At 56.0% G+C, this 18,149-nt stretch overlaps 10 protein-coding genes across 10 annotated transcripts; 6 read left to right on the top strand and 4 right to left on the bottom strand.

Moving 5' to 3' along the window:
• Positions 1–8: 8 nt before the first annotated feature.
• Positions 9–2,165, bottom strand: BO72DRAFT_481279 (initiator tRNA phosphoribosyl transferase family protein). Its single transcript, XM_040947672.1, has 5 exons — positions 1,806–2,165; positions 1,690–1,724; positions 1,396–1,568; positions 583–1,315; positions 9–513 (listed from the first exon to the last, which is right to left on the bottom strand). The coding sequence occupies exons 1-5, from the start codon at positions 2,141–2,143 to the stop codon at positions 362–364; spliced, it is 1,431 nt and encodes a 476-aa protein (XP_040796007.1). The 5' UTR covers positions 2,144–2,165; the 3' UTR covers positions 9–361.
• Positions 2,166–2,836: 671 nt separating this feature from the next.
• Positions 2,837–3,319, bottom strand: BO72DRAFT_501366 (uncharacterized protein; the record flags this gene model as incomplete). Its single annotated transcript, XM_040948973.1, has 2 exons — positions 2,837–2,906; positions 2,976–3,319. The coding sequence occupies 2 exons, from the start codon at positions 3,317–3,319 to the stop codon at positions 2,837–2,839; spliced, it is 414 nt and encodes a 137-aa protein (XP_040796006.1).
• Positions 3,320–3,897: 578 nt separating this feature from the next.
• On the top strand, positions 3,898–5,006 carry BO72DRAFT_390490 (NAD(P)-binding protein; the record flags this gene model as incomplete). The annotated part of the gene is made up of 2 exons (XM_040941813.1): positions 3,898–4,823; positions 4,886–5,006. 2 exons carry the CDS (start codon positions 3,898–3,900, stop codon positions 5,004–5,006), a joined length of 1,047 nt encoding a protein of 348 aa, XP_040796005.1.
• A 597-nt stretch (positions 5,007–5,603) lies between these two features.
• BO72DRAFT_453104 (lactate 2-monooxygenase) lies at positions 5,604–7,064 on the top strand. Its single transcript, XM_040945899.1, has one exon. The coding sequence runs from the start codon at positions 5,786–5,788 to the stop codon at positions 6,992–6,994; it is 1,209 nt and encodes a 402-aa protein (XP_040796004.1). The 5' UTR covers positions 5,604–5,785; the 3' UTR covers positions 6,995–7,064.
• A 39-nt stretch (positions 7,065–7,103) lies between these two features.
• nop9 (RNA-binding RNA processing protein NOP9) lies at positions 7,104–9,405 on the bottom strand. Its single transcript, XM_040945898.1, has one exon. It carries the CDS (start codon positions 9,345–9,347, stop codon positions 7,215–7,217), a length of 2,133 nt encoding a protein of 710 aa, XP_040796003.1. The 5' UTR covers positions 9,348–9,405; the 3' UTR covers positions 7,104–7,214.
• Positions 9,406–9,578: 173 nt separating this feature from the next.
• BO72DRAFT_453102 (RsfS/YbeB/iojap family protein) lies at positions 9,579–10,838 on the top strand. The gene has a single exon (XM_040945897.1). The coding sequence runs from the start codon at positions 9,737–9,739 to the stop codon at positions 10,682–10,684; it is 948 nt and encodes a 315-aa protein (XP_040796002.1). The 5' UTR covers positions 9,579–9,736; the 3' UTR covers positions 10,685–10,838.
• On the bottom strand, positions 10,739–11,904 carry BO72DRAFT_453101 (formyltetrahydrofolate deformylase). The gene has a single exon (XM_040945896.1). It carries the CDS (start codon positions 11,749–11,751, stop codon positions 10,900–10,902), a length of 852 nt encoding a protein of 283 aa, XP_040796001.1. The 5' UTR covers positions 11,752–11,904; the 3' UTR covers positions 10,739–10,899.
• A 685-nt stretch (positions 11,905–12,589) lies between these two features.
• On the top strand, positions 12,590–15,448 carry BO72DRAFT_390533 (uncharacterized protein; the record flags this gene model as incomplete). Its single annotated transcript, XM_040941817.1, has 8 exons — positions 12,590–12,673; positions 12,732–12,814; positions 12,871–13,779; positions 13,835–14,043; positions 14,102–14,234; positions 14,284–14,502; positions 14,558–14,713; positions 14,776–15,448. The coding sequence occupies 8 exons, from the start codon at positions 12,590–12,592 to the stop codon at positions 15,446–15,448; spliced, it is 2,466 nt and encodes an 821-aa protein (XP_040796000.1).
• A 394-nt stretch (positions 15,449–15,842) lies between these two features.
• Positions 15,843–17,086, top strand: BO72DRAFT_463318 (SDR family oxidoreductase; the record flags this gene model as incomplete). Its single annotated transcript, XM_040946589.1, has 2 exons — positions 15,843–16,122; positions 16,197–17,086. The coding sequence occupies 2 exons, from the start codon at positions 15,843–15,845 to the stop codon at positions 17,084–17,086; spliced, it is 1,170 nt and encodes a 389-aa protein (XP_040795999.1).
• Positions 17,087–17,532: 446 nt separating this feature from the next.
• On the top strand, positions 17,533–18,126 carry BO72DRAFT_521834 (uncharacterized protein; the record flags this gene model as incomplete). Its single annotated transcript, XM_040949757.1, has 1 exon — positions 17,533–18,126. A coding segment is annotated over one exon (594 nt), but the record flags the coding sequence as incomplete, so codon positions are not given.
• Positions 18,127–18,149: the final 23 nt, after the last annotated feature.

Raw genomic sequence — 18,149 nt, 5'->3', positions numbered from 1 at the left:
TTGTTTGGGCAGGATGTATGCTCAGGGCGTGCGGGCTTCTGGGTATAGTTTGTCTGCCCCCTCCCGAATCTGGACTAGAAGGCAGTTGACATCAACATCGCGCAACCCATCCATCCACCGCGTAAGTTCTCACATTGAGGGAGTCAGTCAGCTATACCAACCATTAACCATCAATCCAGCGATGCACTCAGCGAGTCCATACGTTTGGAAGTCAAATAGCTATACTGAGCATCAACCACCACGAAGTCAAGAAATCGTTTCCATGTCGCATACTCCTGAGCTTTATCCAGAAGCCTGGTATAAGTTTTATCCAGTATCCCGCATGCACTGCAGATACTCTATCCAACCTTTCCTGTCTACATCAATAATCCGGCCTCTCCATCAAGAACGCATTGACCGACTGCAAGGTCGAGCGCGAGGGGTTCGCATCCGGCTTGCACAGGGTGATCCAGGCCAACCGCTGCCGAATGAACTGCTTGCCGATACTCTTCCTCTCAGTGGGGGTGAAGTTTCCTAGCACCAAACATGGTCAGCCAACCCCCATGCCTCCCATCAACACAATTCAACCGATGGGAAACTCACCCTCGTCATCATAATACAAACACAGAATCGCCAACAAGGCGCCAACCGACAGATCCCGGCCCGACTCGCACACCACCAGCACCGACGCCTCCGGGGTTTGCAACAGATGCTCCCTGACGAACTCCCGCACGCGGTCGAGGTTCTTGCGCAGATCCCGACTGCCCAATTTCGCCGGTCCGCAGCCCAAATCCAGCCTCCTGCCTTGCGCAGCCGTCGTCTCCTCGTCAGCCGGAGCGTCAGACTGGACGGGTCTGGCATTACAATCCACCACCAGATCGAACCCAACCCCACCCTTTGTGTCTGCAAAATCCCCCGCTCGCCCCAGAAACAGATTCCTCGTGGGAGCAATCCGCACCGCCTTCCCTTCCGCCCCCTGCTCGTGCCCACCGGGAGGAGACCTCCCCTTCTTCTCCCGCGCCAGCAACTCCGCAATCAACCCGGGAATATCCTCCTCATTCCGCCGCAGGAGCTCGTCCTTGTGCGCCCAGAACAGCGGGGCCGTGAGCCCCAGCGCCCAGCTTTCGCTGTCGTCCCCGGCGCCCTGGATGTACCCGCCGGCGGAGATCTCGGCGCCGTGCACGCGCTTCGAGGCCGAGCACAGCACGAAGAGGTTGTATTCGCCGTCCGGGGAGGCAGTGAGCGTGGTCGGGTGGAAGTAGGCTCTGTTGGCCCAGGCGAGGCGGATGGGGCGGGCGAGTTGGGTGCGGAGGGTGGGGAGGGAGAGGTTTAGGTTCTTTTTTGGGGGTTAGTATACCCTACTTTCATTGGGGGGGTATAGGAGAGGTAGGTAGGGGAGGGAAGTAGAAGACGAACCAGCAAGTCCCTAACGAAGCCGTCGATCCGCCGCTCGATCTGGGATTCTTCCGAGGCCGGCAGGAAGTTCGGGGGGAATTGCACGGGGTGGTAGGCTTGGGCGTCGGGGAAGAGGGCGCGGTTGAGCACGGCCGTCCAGATGGGGATTGTTTTCGACAGGGCGTCGGGCATTACTATCCTTCATCATTACTCTATTCTCTCGTGACGGGTGTCGTGGTCATGCTAGTGTCTGACTCGACTTATGTAGAGGAAAGGGGGGTGGGTAAAAGGGCAAGGCAACGCAGGGGCACTTACATTTACCCCGCCGCGTCGAATCTACGATTATGCATCTATACCCCTCCCCCGCGAAGGTCTTAGCATCCATCTGCACCAGAACACAATATCTCTAGTCCAAGGGAGGATAGACTAACCCCCCATACTGCCCCGCCACGCCCAACACCTGCAGATTGAGTCTACGCGAGCTGAAATCCCACACCCCGGTGTGTCCGTCTGTGCTCTTGAAGTACACACTGCCCGTCTTGTCGCGCGGCGCAATGTACCAGCTGCCGCATCGCTCATTGGCGATCAACGGGAGGGCGTAGTGGTCGCGCACCTCGGCCACGAACTGCGCGTCCGTCGCGATGCTGGTCAGCCGGTTGGTCACGGTCAGGGCGGAGCGGCGCAGCGCCGTCAGCGTCTGGCTGATGGATTGCTGCTCGGAGGAGGGGAAGTGGAGGGCGGCGAGGGAGGAGGGGAACGAGGGGTCCATTTTGTGGTTGAAAAGAATGGAGATGATATGGAGGATTGGAGATGGAGGGGTTGAGCTCCGCGGTTTGCGACGGAGGGGTATTTTTCTCGGTGCCTGAGTCCTCAGGTGTTAGTAGGTCACGTGGGATAAGAGATAAGCCGTGGCAGAAAGCTTGGCTGTTAGTAAAGGTCAAGATGTGCAACTGGACGGGTAGATCGGCATGCCGAGATACGAAATGCTTGTTTGATCGGGTAGGCCGGATAAATGTAAGGCTGTAAGGGTATTAATTGTACTTATGAGTTAAGTAGCAGGAGTCCGTAACATTTGATTATTATTATAAGAAGTCTGGAAAGATTATTAATTGATTTTTTTCGGTTAATCTATCTGTCATACCTGACTACTCTATCCTGCAGTTCCAAACAGCTAACAATGTTTAAGAAAATTTCTTAATCTTAACCTGACCGCCGGTTAACGGTCGGGTTACAGTTGAGGTATGACGGTCAGATATAGCCACTCTAGAAGTTACTTGTATAGCCAACATCCCAGTTAACGAACTTGCTCAGGTATAAGAGTATTGAGAACTGAATTGAATCTTAATACAGCGACGACGCGGTAACCACTAGTCAAGGTGGAGATGGGCCCCAAGAGAAGCCATCCTTTTTAATAATCTTAAGATTCTATTAACAACAGACTGTAATATTAGGCACTTCGTCCTCACCGTTGAGAATGCGCGTGCGGTACCAGTTCATCGGGCCGTGCAGACCCGTACGGGAGTACTCTTGGACTGTGTCGTGTCAGTTGAGCTGGGCAGGTCACACTGGGGGAGGAAACCAATGGCGGCTGAAGTCTCTACTATAAAAGGTCCAGCATCTCCTCCTCCACCAACGGGGAGGGTCCGACCTGTGGCAGGCGCTCCGCGATCACGCCGACGCGGACATGGAACCCCGGCTCGCCCCCGGACGTCAACCCCACCGAACATGCTGCGCAGGAATCCACGGAGGTGGGCGGGTGACTGGGACGCGGCTGCCTCAGCACTGCCTGCTCGATCCCAAGATCCTCATTGAAGGCCCGGCGAAGATGTCGTGGAAGTGGGCCACCATCGGATCGACGTCCACGGCGGCCCCCGTGGCCCGCCTCAACAGGGTCTGCATCAGCGATTGGGTGCAACTGTGCACCCCATCTGGCCCAACCAAGCATCGAAGATCACACGAGGAAGACCCTGCTACACGTGGCCAATCTCGGGGGAGACTCAGCTCTTGTGGAGATGCTGCTGGAGGGTGGCGCAGACATACATATGGGCATTAGAAACTGAGGCTGTACATCTTGCCATGCCTCCGACTGCATGCATTCACACATGCCCATCCCAAGGCTTCCCTCCTCCCTCTCTGACACGTCATTTTGAGAACTGCTGGGTTAGGAAGACCCATGGTCCTATTGCTTCGTCGCCCGCATCCTGAGCGGGTGGCGGGCGTCAAGCACTGGAGTGACTGGCTTACGTTCCATGACACCACTTAGCCTCAATTCCATCAACTACTGCATGGTTGCCTGCCTGTATCACCCGTCAGTATGACGGCCCAACAACAAAACAGGGGAGCAGGAGGTAAACAGTGCTTGCCCGCCTTAACTCCGGCCGCGGTTCGGGGCTAAACAGTTCATATCGCCGACATCTCCCCATAGCATTTCTAGACTAATACTTGACTATATGATATTCTCTCCCCTCTCGTTACATCCACGTCGATATACTTTTACATACAATTCTTCCAGTTGGCCTTATCATGTCAAACCTTACTCCGGCTGCTATTGAAGGGCGGGCGACACAGGGAGCATTCTTGAAACGCCAGCTTTTTAACGAACCGCCCGCCACCTCGCGCCAGCAGGTCGACCTTACAGGGCAGACTATCATTGTTACCGGGGCTAATACTGGACTAGGCTTGGAGTGCAGCAAGCAGCTGCTGGAGCTGGGGCTGAGCCAGCTGATTCTTGCAGTCCGTAGTGTAGCCAAGGGGGAGGAGGCTAAGCAGCAGCTGCTGAACCAGTACCGCAAACAGCAGAGTGACAGCAGCAAAGTTCAGGTGGAGGTATGGCCGCTGGACCTGGCCAGCTATGAGTCGGTTCTGGCCTTTGTGGAGCGCACCAAGACGTTAGACCGACTGGACGTGGTAATCAACAATGCGGGAATCTCCAAGCGAACTTTCACGCCCAATGTCTTTACAGGCCACGAGGAGTCGGTTCAGGTCAATTTTATTTCTACTGCGCTGCTGACTCTTCTTCTTGTTCCTGTACTACAGGCGAAGAATCCCCCGCACCGGCCTGGCCGCATTACCATTGTCAGCTCTGATACCTCTGCATGGGCGAAGTTCAAGGAGCAGGACATCCGTCCTCTTCTGGCTGGTCTCGATGATAAGGTCTTCTTCTCCGAGGATCGCTACGCCACCTCGAAGCTTCTGGGCCAGTTCTTCATCTACGAACTCACCAAGCGCATTTCCTCGTCTGTTGTCGTTATTAATGGGCCTAATCCAGGCTTGTGCAAGTCGGGCCTCGTCCGCGAGTACCGCGGCACCTTCATCGGCTTCATCTTTGGCATTATGGAGGCTATTCTTGCCCGAAAGCCTGCCATTGGCGCGCGTGCCCTCACCGACGCCGCTGTTAACCACGGACCCGAGAGCCATGGCCAGTATATCGAGGACGGCAAACTTGCGGCGTAAGTGATTCGATTCTGTCTCTCTTGGTCCAAGCGGATCATTGGCTAACCAGTGCATTCAGCTGGGCGCCCATCTTGTATAAGTCCAAAGGCGAGAAGATTCGCAAGCAACTGTGGGAGGAACTGATGGGTGAACTGGCGTTTGCTAAGGTGGAAGACATCCTTAGAGACATCAGCGTATAGTTTACATTCCTTGCTTTGTCCCCTTGGTAACCGGTAGGAAAGCAGTTGCGCGCCTACCCAGACATCATCAAAGCATAAAATCTGCTTGACAAAACTTTACCTTAATGCTTGTAAGTCTCAAAAATATGTTTATATCTATTTTGGGGCCAAATAATCATCAAAATACGACTTAGTGTTTATAAACAGTCAGAAAGATCACAGGTACTCCGGCGGTGTTGAAGTAAAATGTGTAAATTTATTTATATACAGTTCGAATAGATTGTATAACCAGTACTAATAAGCTCACATAAGCTTACAAAATAACGGTTACTTTCTTCAATGTTTATTTGCAAGCAATTCGGGATCGCTTCGAAATTACTTCAAACATGCACTCCGATGCTTTTTCTATACTCCAGGCCGCTCGGTAAGCAAAAAGCGGCGTCAGCTCGATTTCCGCAGGAATCCAGTTCAATAGTAGTCTCATGCCCGGTTGTGAGCGATAAGCGATACTTGGATTGATCCGCCGCGCCGCATGTGCCTGGCCTTGTGATCCCCACTCGTGCCCTAACCAGCTGGTGACATCACCCATCCTTCGCCATGGTCGACAACACAACGTCACCGTCTGCAGCGTAGTCAAGAACCCAATCTGAAATCTCGGCCGATTACTTTGTGTGCCAATGACCTCAACTGTCTTACTCTCCAGTAGGCCCAAACCGTATGAACGGTATAAGAACAACCATCTAAGCCAGTGTAACCACCTATACCCCATACATACCACATACCACGTCCAACGCATCAAAATGACCCCCAACCCAACGCCCTACACCTACGAAAACGCCATCTACAGCGCCGGCCTCGGCGACGAGCGCCCGCGCTTCCCCCCGCACCCGCACGACTGGGAACCCACGGCGAAATCCCGCCTGTCGTCGGACAGCTTCGGCTACGTGCACGGCTCCGCGGGCACCGGCCAAACGGACGCGAACAACCGCGCCGCCTTCGGGAAATGGAACCTGGTGCCCTCGCGCCTGGTGCCGAGCGACTACCCGGATTTAAAAGTGAACCTCTTCGGCGAGGAATACCCCTACCCGATCGCCATCGCGCCGGTCGGCGTGCAGAAGATCTTCCACCGCGACGGCGAGGGCGCCGTGGCGCGCGCCGCCGCCGAGGACCACGTGCCCTACATCCTCTCGACGGCGGCCTCGACCAGCATCGAAGACGCCGCCGCGGCCAACGGGCCCGCCGGGAAGCGGTGGTTCCAGCTGTACTGGCCGCTGAACGAGAACAACGACATCACCGCCAGTCTGCTGCATCGCGCCCAGGACGCGGGCTTCAAGGTCTTGGTCGTGACTCTGGATACGTATATCCTGGGCTGGCGGCCGAGCGATCTCAGCAATGCATATAACCCGTTCCTCCGGGCGGATAGTATCGGCGTGGAGCTGGGGTTCACGGATCCCGTGTACCGGCGGAAGTTCAGGGAGAAGCATGGCAAGGAGGTCGAGGAGGATCTGGGCGCCGCGGCGCGCGAGTGGGCGCATACGGTCTTCCCCGGGCGGAGTCACGGGTGGGAGGATCTGGAGTTCCTGAAGGAGCACTGGAAGGGGCCGATCGTGTTGAAGGGGATTCAGACCGTCAAGGATGCGGAGTTGGCCGTCCAGCATGGCATGGATGGCATTGTCGTCTCGAATCATGGCGGGCGCCAGCAGGACGGCGGCGTCGCCTCGTTGGAGGTCCTCCCTGAGATCGTCGATGCGGTGGGCGACAGGATTGAGGTGCTCTTTGATTCCGGGGTGCGCTGTGGGGCCGATATCGTCAAGGCGCTGGCGCTCGGGGCGAAGATGGTGCTCATCGGGAGGCCGTACGTTTATGGGTTGGCCATGGGGGGTCAGGCCGGGGTCAGCCATGTCTTGAAGTGTCTCTTGGGCGATCTGGATCTGACGCTGCATTTGTCGGGCGTGCCTTCGGTGCGGAAAGAGCATTTGAATCGGTCGATTTTGAGGGAGTCGAAGTAGATCGACCGTGTGACCCCGTGCATTTATACTTCGTTATGTATTATAGACTCTACACAATTTTATGTCAATAAATGATTAACATATTACTGTGCTTGTCAGATGGTTTTGCAAGACATCAAAACTTTTTCTATCCGCTAATAATATACATGCTCTCTCCGCGGTGACTATGTACAGATGGGAAAGCCGCATTGTTCATTATTCCATCACATCCGCTCATTCATCACGAACTGGTGGCAGATGCCTTCTGAGCATTCTCCTCGGCCTTAGCAGCGAACTTGGCTCGGGCCAGTTCGATCCGTGACTTGGGACGCTCGCCCGTGCTGTTGACAGCATCCAACCCCTTGGCCTTGGCAGCCCACTCGCCCCGGCGTCGCTTGTACAGATCCATCGACCAGTTCCTCCACACGGCCCGACCCACAAACGAGTCGCGCAGGGCCATCTCGTTCTGCGCAAGCTCTTGCGCCATCCGCTCCTTGACGAAGAAGACATCCTTTGTTGCGTGCCACAGGGCGTCCACCACGCGCGATCCGCTACTGTCCAGAGCCAGATCCTTGAGCTGTCCGGTGAAGCGGGTGACCAGCTGGCGGCGGAATTGAGTGGTCGAGGTGGGCAGCGTGAGCGCTTGCTGCAGGACATGCGAGGCAGTGGGGTCGGTAGCGATCTTGATCAGAGACTCCGTCGACTGCGCCAGCAAGCCAGAGTACACCAGCCCGCTCAACGCTCCTGGGGCAGTCAGCATCGTCTGCGCGAACAGGGAGCTGTGCAATCGAGCCGCTGCGAGAGCCTTCTGGTTGTTTGGGGCGCTGGTTCCCTCCTCGCCGTATCTCGGCTGCTCCACATCATCCTGAGAGAAGCCCTCCAGCCACAGCATCTTATCCAGACGGCGAGCGGGGTCGCGGTCGTAAGCAGCTTCCAGAGCACGGGCAATGGGGGCGGTATCGACCCCACGGATCAGACAACGCTCGATCAGGGCCTTGGGCACGATCAGTCGGGACCGCTCAATGAGACCAGAGATCTGGGGAACAATCAAGTCGACCGCCTCTTTGAGATCATCCTTGCCAAGACGCTCGAGGATACGCAGAACGACATATCCAGCGGTGATGTTGCGTGCAAGCGAGCCCATCTGTTCGCGCATGAGGTTCTTGTACAGCGCCTTGAACAACTTTCCGGGCAGGCACTTGACGATGGTTTCCAGTAGTCGCGATCCGACCGGGTCGTACAGCAACCCACGGACGAAGATGGTGCTATCAGAGCCTTCCGTGAATTCTTCGTCGGGGATCAATCGTCTCGTGATCGACTTGGGGTCCTTCGCGCTGGACTTCCCAAAATGCGACAGCTCCAAGTACACCAACACTTGCAGCACCGGGTTTCCAACCGGGTGGGTGGCCAGTGCGCGGAGATACGTATCATCCAACACAGACACCATATCTTTCATGACCTTCTTCAGGGTGGCCTCGAACGTCTCCGGGACGCCTCTCTTCTGCGCCACAGGGTTCTCCTTCGGCGTATCGGTGTTGGCAAGACCCAATCTCTCCTTCTTCCGACTAGCGACAACGGAGTCGCTCAACGACAGATCCACCGGTTCTCCCGCCAAGACCAGCAGGAGGACTCTGATCGTGTGCGACGCAAACCTCTCGGTCAGCAGGTATCCCCAGTTTCCTTGCAGTTCCTCCACCACCGTCATGAACATCTCAGCCAGCGACAGCTCGGGCTCGGGCTCCTCGTCCTCCTCTCCGTCCACCTCCATCTTCTCCGCCTTAGGCTTCGATGGCTTCTGCGTGACGCCGGGCGCGGCGTTGATGAACAGGGTCTCGCAGCAGTGACTGGCGAATCGGTGCTGGACGAGGTGCAGGAAATGGCCGATAAACTTGTTGAACAGGCGTCGGATCTGGCGCATGTCGGACAGTGAAATGAGCTTCTCCATCAGCCGCGAGCACGACTGGCTGCACGCAATCTTCAATTCCTTGCCCCGGGCCTCCGTGTACACACTCTCAATGAACACCCGCCGCTCCTCCTCGTCGCCGAACTGGTTCAGTTCCAGCACCTCGCTGGCGCGGGAAAAGTATTCCTGTTCCTCGGGGTCCAGGAGACCGAAGAACACCGTCTCGCCGGAATTGCCAATCTCCTGGTCGAAGCCCTCCTGCTCGGCTTGTTGGTCGTATGCTGGCTCGGCATCCAATGCGATGTAGTCGGCGCCCTGGGTGAAATCGTCGTTGGCGGGCTCGTCGTCGGTCGACGGCTTCATGCGCTTGGGCAGGGTCTCTTCGGGGACCTCATCGCGTTTGCGCTTGGCGGCGTCCTTGCTGGCCTTGTCGGCGGCCCGACGACCTCTCTTCTGATTCTCACGCGGCATTTTTGACTGACCTTGGTTGAATGGAGAGGCTTGCGATCGACAGTCGGGGGCAGTTTTTTTTTCTCCGGCGGAAACCCAGCGGTGGTCCAAGCGTCTCCGCGGGTTGTTTGCCGCGTTTGCAGGGCGAGGCCAGGCCAGGCGGTCAGGCGCAGATTTTTGAATTGTTTGCTGCGTATCACGTGCACTCCGTCATTTCGACGATACTGCTTCCTTTCTGCAAGGCGAAATATTCAACTGTTGGTCGCCATCTTTACTCAGCGATCATCAGCACTTCAAATTGACCCTTTTTCTTTGGTCCTTACTCTGATCGAGTCATCTGTTTACTTTCAAACCACATATATCTCACAAAAGCCTTCAGAACACCAAAATCCCGGTCGTCCAACCCGACCATGCTGAACAGAGCTCTTCTCCGAACGTCCTGGTTGCGACAGGCGATCATCAGCGCACCACGCTCCTCGATCAGCGCAACAGCAGCCTCAGCCCCGCGCTTCCCAACCCTCTACGCCACCACCAGACCTCTCACCTCCGCCCCCTCCCGTCAATCCGAACACCCACCCACGACACCCTCAACTCCACCGTCCGAGACAGCCGAACTCCCATCGCAAGACCCCGAACCCGCCACCACCACCACAACCACCGCCCCCGAACCCCCATCCCACATCCCGTGGTACCTCCAAGACGAGCCCGACGTGCCGGTCACGCGCCCCATCACCTCCGGCGAGCAGATCCCCACCCTCCCAGAAAACCCGCCGGCCCTGCTCGCGGCGCTGCTGGAGTACACCTTCAAAGACCTGGGGCTGGACGGGCTGAAACTCCTCGACCTGCGGGGACTGGACACGCCGCCGGCGCTGGGCGCCAACGTGATCATGATCGTCGGCACCGCGCGTAGCGTCAAGCACCTGAACGTCTCGGCGGACCGGCTGTGCCGCTGGTTGCGGGCCACATACAAGCTGGCGCCGTTCGCGGACGGCCTGCTGGGCCGCAACGAGCTGAAGATCAAGCTGCGGCGGAAGGCGAAGCGCGCGCGCCTGGCGAGTAAGGCCGGGACGCTGGTGGACGACAAGGACGATGGGATCACGACGGGGTGGATCTGCGTGAACGCCGGGATCGTGGAGGAGGCGCCCCTGGCGGATGAGGTGGCGGCGGCGCAGGAGGAGGCCGGGTTCGAGGGGTTCGGGAATGCCGGGTGGGGGACGCGCGTGGTCGTGCAGATCTTTACGGAGGAGAAGCGCGCCGAGGTGGATCTAGAAGGGCTCTGGGAGAAGAATCTCGCCCGTGTTGGACGGCAGCGCGAGAGGGAGAGGGCCGAGCGCGAGGATGGGGAGGAGTGGTTGTAGTGTCGTGTAGTCTACCATTTCCAGGTTACGGTCGGGTGTATGATTACGTGGATGCATTTATAGGCGGGGATATGTACATTAGATTCCATTCTGTTTTTGGGGGCCTTTCCCCTGGGTGTTGGGGGAGGGCTGAAAAAATCAAAGCCACATTAGATTGTACATGAATCTGTTGTATATATAGAATATCTCGATATAACTTTTGTGTCAGGGGGTGTTTAGTTGAACACCACGGTCTTGTGGCCGTTGAGCAGCACGCGGTGCTCGGCAAAGTACTTCACGGCGGTGGCGAGGACGTTGCTCTCGACGTTGGAGCCGGCGTGGGTCAGCTCCTTGGGGCTGAGGGCGTGGGTGACGCGGACGACGTTCTGCTCGATGATGGGGCCCTCGTCGAGGTCGCTGGTGACGAAGTGGGCGGTGGCGCCGACGATCTTGACGCCGCGGTCGTAGGCCTGGTGGTAGGGCTTGGCGCCCTTGAAGCTGGGCAGGAAGCTGTGGTGGATGTTGATGATCTTGCCGGACATGGCGTCGCAGAGCTTGGGCGAGAGCACCTGCATGTAGCGGGCGAGGACGACCAGGTCGATCTGGTGCTCGGCGATGAGCTCGAGGATGCGACCCTCCTGCTCAGCCTTGGTGGCCGCCGTCACGGGCAAGTGGATGAAGGGGATGTTGTAGGTGGCGGCCAGCGCGGCGAAGTCCGGGTGGTTGGAGACGATCAGCGGGATCTCGATCGCCAGCTGGCCCGTCGACGCCCGGAACAGCAGGTCGTTCAGGCAGTGGCCGATCTTCGACACCATGATCAGCACCCGCGGCTTGGCCGTCGCCGACACCAGCTCGAAGGTCATCGCCAGCTTCTCCGCCGTCGGCGCGAACGCCTCCCGCAGCTGCTCCAGCGTCGGCGCCGGCGTGCTCTCCGGCTTGAAGTGCACGCGCATGAAGAACCGCTCCGACGTCGGGTCGCCGAACTGCGACGAGTCGATGATGTTCAGGTTGTTCTGCACCAGGTAGGCCGTCACCGCGTGGACGATGCCCGGGCGGTCGGGGCAGGAGAGGGTGAGGATGTAGCTCATTTTGGTGGAGGATGGGATGTTGAATTGGGAGGGAGAGGTCGCGGTTGGGTGGTTGAAGAGGAGGGAAAAGGATTAGCGCGGGGGGGGAGAGGAGGTTAAAGAATAAGGTTGTGGAGGTTGTTCAAGGTTCCTGACACGATGCAGAATTTAAGCCGCTGGCGAGAGCCAGAGCCACTGGTGCAGGTTTGCCCCGCCGCTTGCGGCGATGAGTCAATCCGGTCTCGCGCTCACTGGCCCGCCGCCCTGGTGATTGATAAGATTAGGGCCTGCACTCAGGGCTGATCATCTAGGGTTGTCGCTCAGGGCTGCAGATCATTCTGCACAGCTTTTAAGGCTGAGCTAGCATTACCCAGGCCGTGGGGGATTTGGTTTTGATCCTGTGATGCAGGGGTCTGGAGTAGTTCAGTAGCTGCATAATTCACCTCGTTAATCTCTCGCTTTATACTTGCTAATCCCACTCGTCACCTACTTTTTCTCGAAGTGATTGACGATATATAGTTAATGTGTTATCAAAACAGGTACCAGTGCACGAAGGAATTCTCAATCAAAACATTCCGTCACTCACTCAATGATATCATTCACAGTGTCCCTTTCTATGATTAAAACGTACCTGCAGTTGCTACGCGCATCAACCACACTTTCAAAGCTGGAAGGTATGATGTCCATGCTCTATGCCTGAGGCACCAAGGTGTCGCCGGAGCGGGAATCCCGACTCCTCAGTGACTGCTAACCCATCACGGAATTCATATCCCGAGGCTTCATCTTATCCCACTGTTTGCCATGACCCCGCAGTCATGGCAATCAAACTTTGTTCATGATGTCTCGCGTGTCCTCAGTCATGTCTCCGAAAAGCAAGTCACCTAAGCCTGCTCGAAAGCATGTGACGACGGCCTGCAACCCTTGCAGAGAGGGCAAGGTGAAGGTACTCGACAAGCCAGGTACAGAAGAGATGCGTCTGCTGATCCCAACATGCATTCTAGTGCAACGGAGCCACTCCCGCTTGTGGGAATTGCGGGGCAAAAGGCAAGAGATGCTCTTATCGCCAAGTTGATGACAGGCGCAAGTAAGCTCCACATATCCATTGTCTGGTGTCACCGCTCATGAGCTGTTCTTTCTTAGAATCCCGGTACGAGTGAGCTTCGGTGTTTTGGCTAGAAGAATAAACCAGCTGGTACTTTATGTTCAAGGGCAGGGTTTGGAACTTCCTTCCATGGACGAGAGCGACAGTTTGATGATCGGAAGCATATTTGATGCGCTTGGAATGGAATGTTATGGTCTTACGACTGGGAAGGATACGTCGACTGCAAAGCGGTACATTGACGACGCCAGACCTGGGGAAGATGTTCTGCTCTCTCCAGATGCAATGCCACCTCATCAGAAGGCGGTTGCCGATTCCTCTTCACCATCGACCGGTGCAGATCCGCAAGAGACTCTAGGCGCGCATAACCTTGTATCCTCAGCAGCACAGCCAGTGCAAGGTGTCTCGGGGAAAGGCTCAAAGGTGCTGAGAGGTGACAAGATAACATGTACACCCCTAAGCATTCAACGGGATGAACTGCCGAACACGAAGGCGATCCCTAGGACGCCTGTTGACTCGGCATGCTCCTCTGACTCCACCGAACCTGGACCTCAACCTCAGCCTAATCCTCCTCATAAAACCGGAGAGGATGAAGAGGATGAGGTTACTAGTCAGCTGTCATGCCGATCAGGACGGCTTCAAGTGATGCATGACGGACAGCTCCGGTACTACGGGTCCACCTCCAACCTCAACCTCCTGGATATCCTCGTCGGTGTCACTCCGCCATGCTCAACAAATGCCCAGAAAGGAGCACACGAAGTCTTAAAGAGTGCGGAGCTTGATGCCCCGGTCGATGAAACATTCGAACAGCATCTGCTGAAGCTCTACTTCACATGGCAAGATCCCTGTCTTCATGTCGTGGACGAACAAGTATTCTGGAGGTCGAGAGCACAGAATCTGGACGATGACTTGGATACACCATACTACTCTTTCACACTAGTAAATGCTATGTGGGTGACTACCCTCCATCTTCCATACGCTTTGTGCTCACTGACGATATTGTAGGTGTGCGATCGGAGCTGCGTACGAGCCCCGATACCACCCGAGTCTTGTAACCTTTCCTCGATCGCTCGCCGAGTTCTTTGGTGACCGTGCTAAAGTACTCCTTGAGTTGGAATTGGAGAGTCCGTCACTGGCTACAGTTCAAGCCTTGGTCATCTTGGGCGGGTATGAAGCCTCCTGCACGAGGGATACGCGGGGGTGGCTGTACAGTGGTAAGTCTCTGACGTTGGCGAGCGATATCGAAGCCTGAAAGATAACTGACATTGTCAGGAATGGCTATGCGATTGGCCTTCGATCTTGGACTTCATCTGGATATGGCTCCGTACGTGGCCAAGGGCATCATCCCGTTGGAAAATGCCGAGATTCGCCGCCTGACCTTCTGGGGAGCATATATGAGCGAGCAGTATGACCAATCCCTTCCCATCCTAACTCATATCTAACAAGGTATCCAGATTCTGGGGTTGGTACCTCGGTCGTCATACTCGAAACCAATTACCGGTGATAACAGTGAAGAAGCTGGATGGGTGCAATGATCCAGGAGCCGAAAAGTGGGAGCCATATGGCTCTCCGACCGCCTCGAACAACGTACCCGCTTTTCCAAACACATTGAAGAAGCTATCCTACGAATGGACCTCTCTCTATGATCTCCCACTGCCACTTACTGATGTTTTGTAAGATCTAAGGTGATGCCCTGGCATTGATGCCGGTCACTAACCCGGGATGCAGATATGGCATCTCTTCTATGTCTATACGTGAAATGCAGGAGCTAGCAGCCCACACAGTCGAGAAGCTCAAGTCGTGGAAGGCTGATTTGCCAGCAGAGCTGGACTTTGACGAATCCGAGAGTGGACTTCAACCTCTTCCGCACGTACTGGCTCTACAGTGAGTTGGAGCGAGATCTGCAAGCCCACCGCTACTGTGGCATATACTAACGTCCAGACAAGCATGCAGTATTATCAGATGATGATTCATTGTCACCGTCCGTACATCTCTCACGTTATCCAGCCTCAGCCACCTCAGGGTCCAGGCTCAGGGCATGCACGCATGACGTGCATCGAGTCGGCGATATCGATAGCGAGACTCCTCGCCCTCTATGAGCGATGCTATAGTTTCCGCCGGGCCAATTATCTCATTGTGTCCTTCGTCTTCTCGGCTGCACTAATTCTTATTTTCATCACGGTACCTCTCAAAGGGGATGACAAAGATCAAGAATTGATGCAGCATTTGAACACTTGTTTCCGTGCGCTAGATGAGATGGGTAGTCGCTTTGAGAATGCGAGACGCACGAATACCTTTCTCACAACGCTGCAGTGCGAGTGGCAGACTCGTCGACGAGACACGAAGGTATCTTCAGGGACCAAGAGGAAGTTGCCGTGCTCGTTCGCAACAACTGGCCGTCGGACTATGACTCGAGATGAAAGCTCCCTACGCTCAGCACATGATCAGAGCTGGTCCGCAGCAGCGGTAGGCCGAACGGGAGAACAAGCAGATGTTGACCTTCAACACTCGACTGATCTTCCTTCCATTGATGATGGCTTGTCTTACTCTCTGGATCTCATGGAGTCTGACTTGTGCAATATCCTTCTCAGCGAGGGGATTCCGAGGGCTTTCGTGTAGCCATTATCAGGTGACGCGCGTGATCGGTTTCTGTATTCCTGGCTGTGGGAATACTATCATGAATTGCTCTCAACTCATTTTAGGACCTCTCACGTTGGAACAAAAGAGCAGTGGGGTCCCTCAAGGTGATGACATACTGTGATCGGTTTAATGCATGTCTCTTATATGAATCAGCTTCTTTCTTCCGGGTAAGATCATCGTCAAAGACACGACCAATGCAGGGTAAGTCCGGGAAATGAAACCCGGCAGCCAAGACAGATTACAAATACACATCGAAGATATAAAGCCCAGAGCGAGAGCTCAGAACCAGCATAAGACATCCTCTACCAGTTCAAACAATTATCTTCTCTCTGAGATCCTGCACCGTATCGCACTTGACGCACCGCTAAACATCATGACTGGCGATGTGAAACATGCTCTCATCTTCGGGGCATCAGGCATCTCAGGCTGGTCGCTCCTCAACCAGTGTCTCTCATACCCTTCTGCAACGACTTTCAGACGCGTCACAGGCTTGTGCAATCGACCTCTCGCGAAAGAAGAATCCTTCCTTCCCGATGACTCTCGACTGAGAATCGTTCCTGGAATTGACCTCACAGCCTCCGTGGACATCGTTATAGAGCAGTTGAAAACGAAGGTTGAGGAGGTGGAAATGGTGGATGTTGTCTTCTTCTGCGGTAGGTTAGGAATGGCTCCGTCTGGGCTTTCGCCCTATCAACATATCACTCTAACATCAATGCCGCCTGCACAGCATACATCCAAACCAGCGACCCCGAGTCCCTGAAAAGCATCAACACCCAGATCCTCCGCACGGCGATTGAAGCCATTAACGCCGTCGCGTCCAGCCTGGAGGTCGTCATCCTACAGACCGGCGGCAAAGGATACGGACTGGAGTTTCCCAAGGAAGTCAACCTCCAGGCACCCCTGCACGAAGACCTCCCACGTATCCCCGAGCCATGGCACAGCACGATCTTCTACTACAGCCAGTATGATCTCCTGACGGAGCTATCCCAGCGGCACGGCAGATGGACCTTCTCGGAGATCCGACCCGACGGCATCGTGGGATTTGCTCCCGGCTCTAACGCGATGAACATGGCGCAAGGCATTGCGTTCTACCTGACGCTCTACCGGCAGGTTCACGGGGAGGGCGCCCGCGTCCCGTTCCCGGGCAAGCCGGCCGGGTACCACGCCTCCCACAGCGATACCTTTCAGGACGTTTTGTCCAAGATGGAGATCTTTGCCGCGTTGAATCGCGACCGGTGCGGCAATGGTTCGACCTTCAATTCTGCGGACGGGGAAGCGGTGCGCTGGGCGCAGGTCTGGCCTGGATTGTGTGCGTACTTCGGTTTGGTGGGGTGCGAGCCTGATGGCGAGCAGAGAGCTTCCATGCAGAAGTTTGTCGAGGCGCATGGGGATACGTGGAAGTCCCTGGTTGCGAGCAAGGGGCTGAAGGAGGGATTGATCGAGACGCAGAATTGGGACCATGTTCGCTTGATGCTCGTAGACTTTGATTTCGATCGCCAGTATTCGCTGGATAAGGCCCGGGCGGTGGGTTTTCGTGAGTCGATCGACACGGTCGAGGGGTATAGGGTTGCTTTCGATCGGATGGCCAAGGCGCGACTCATTCCTGCGTTCAGGTAAGGGAAGTACCGGTAGTATGTCATATTAAAGGAGTCTCAGTGACGCTTTAAGAGCGACATTCCTGGCGGTAGCATGTCTATCTAGCAATATTACATTGGTCTCTACAACAGCTCTTGGTGGCCTACTAACCGAAGTACCCCCACACCAAAGTACTGACAGGCCTGTATATTCAGTAGACATACTTTCCACCTCGTATTTACCCATGTCACGAGCAACCTTCAAGGCGTCCACGGCACTGCAAACCTAGACAAGACACCGAACAAAGCCAAACCCTCCTGACGACCAACTGACATAAATACTTACCCCGCGTGTCATACCCCCAACACAGTAACTTATCTCCCAAGATCGCGACTCCAGACAAACCGCACCGGCCACTCCGATCTTAACAGTGACCTTCGCACCCTCACCCTCAATACATAAAACCACACTCTATCAAAAACACCACAATGCCCCCAACCGAGCCCCCAACTACACCCCCAGAACCCATCCCCCCCACCATGAAAACCTACACCTTCGCCCACCCCGGCCCCCCCAGCACCACCCTATCAACAGAAACCTCCCTCCTCATCCGCACCTCCCACATCGCCCTCCACCCCGGCGCAACCCACATGATGCAACTCCTCCCCGCATGGACACGGCACTTCCCCGCCGTCCCCGAAACAGACTTCTCAGGAACGGTGGTATCCACGGGCGCACGCGTACCGCTCGTCCCGCCACCACCCCCGAATGCGCATCGCTTCTTCCCGCCCGGCACGGCGGTCTTCGGCTCGATTTCCGTGGCCCAGCACCTCAAGAACGGCGCCGGCGCGTTGGGCGAGTACCTGGTCGTCGAGATGGGGGATGTGGCCCGTAAGCCGGAGGGTGTTTCGTTGGCGGCTGCGGCCGGGTTGGGGGTTTCGGGGGTGACGGCGTTGGCTTTGGTGGATGTGGTGGAGGGGGTTGTCGGGGGTTTAAAGGGTGGGGAGAGGGTGTTGGTTAATGGGGCGTGTGGTGGGGTGGGGCATTTTGTTGCGCAGATGTTGGCTTCGAGGCCTGAGGTGGTAGTTGTGGGGGGTTGTTCGAG

The sequence above is a fragment of the Aspergillus fijiensis genome (genome assembly GCF_003184825.1).
Source record: "Aspergillus fijiensis CBS 313.89 unplaced genomic scaffold BO72scaffold_84, whole genome shotgun sequence".
Taxonomy (NCBI): domain Eukaryota; kingdom Fungi; phylum Ascomycota; class Eurotiomycetes; order Eurotiales; family Aspergillaceae; genus Aspergillus; species Aspergillus fijiensis.
Note: the sequence above shows the minus strand (reverse complement) of the source record. Positions and strands in the feature narration are given on the sequence as shown.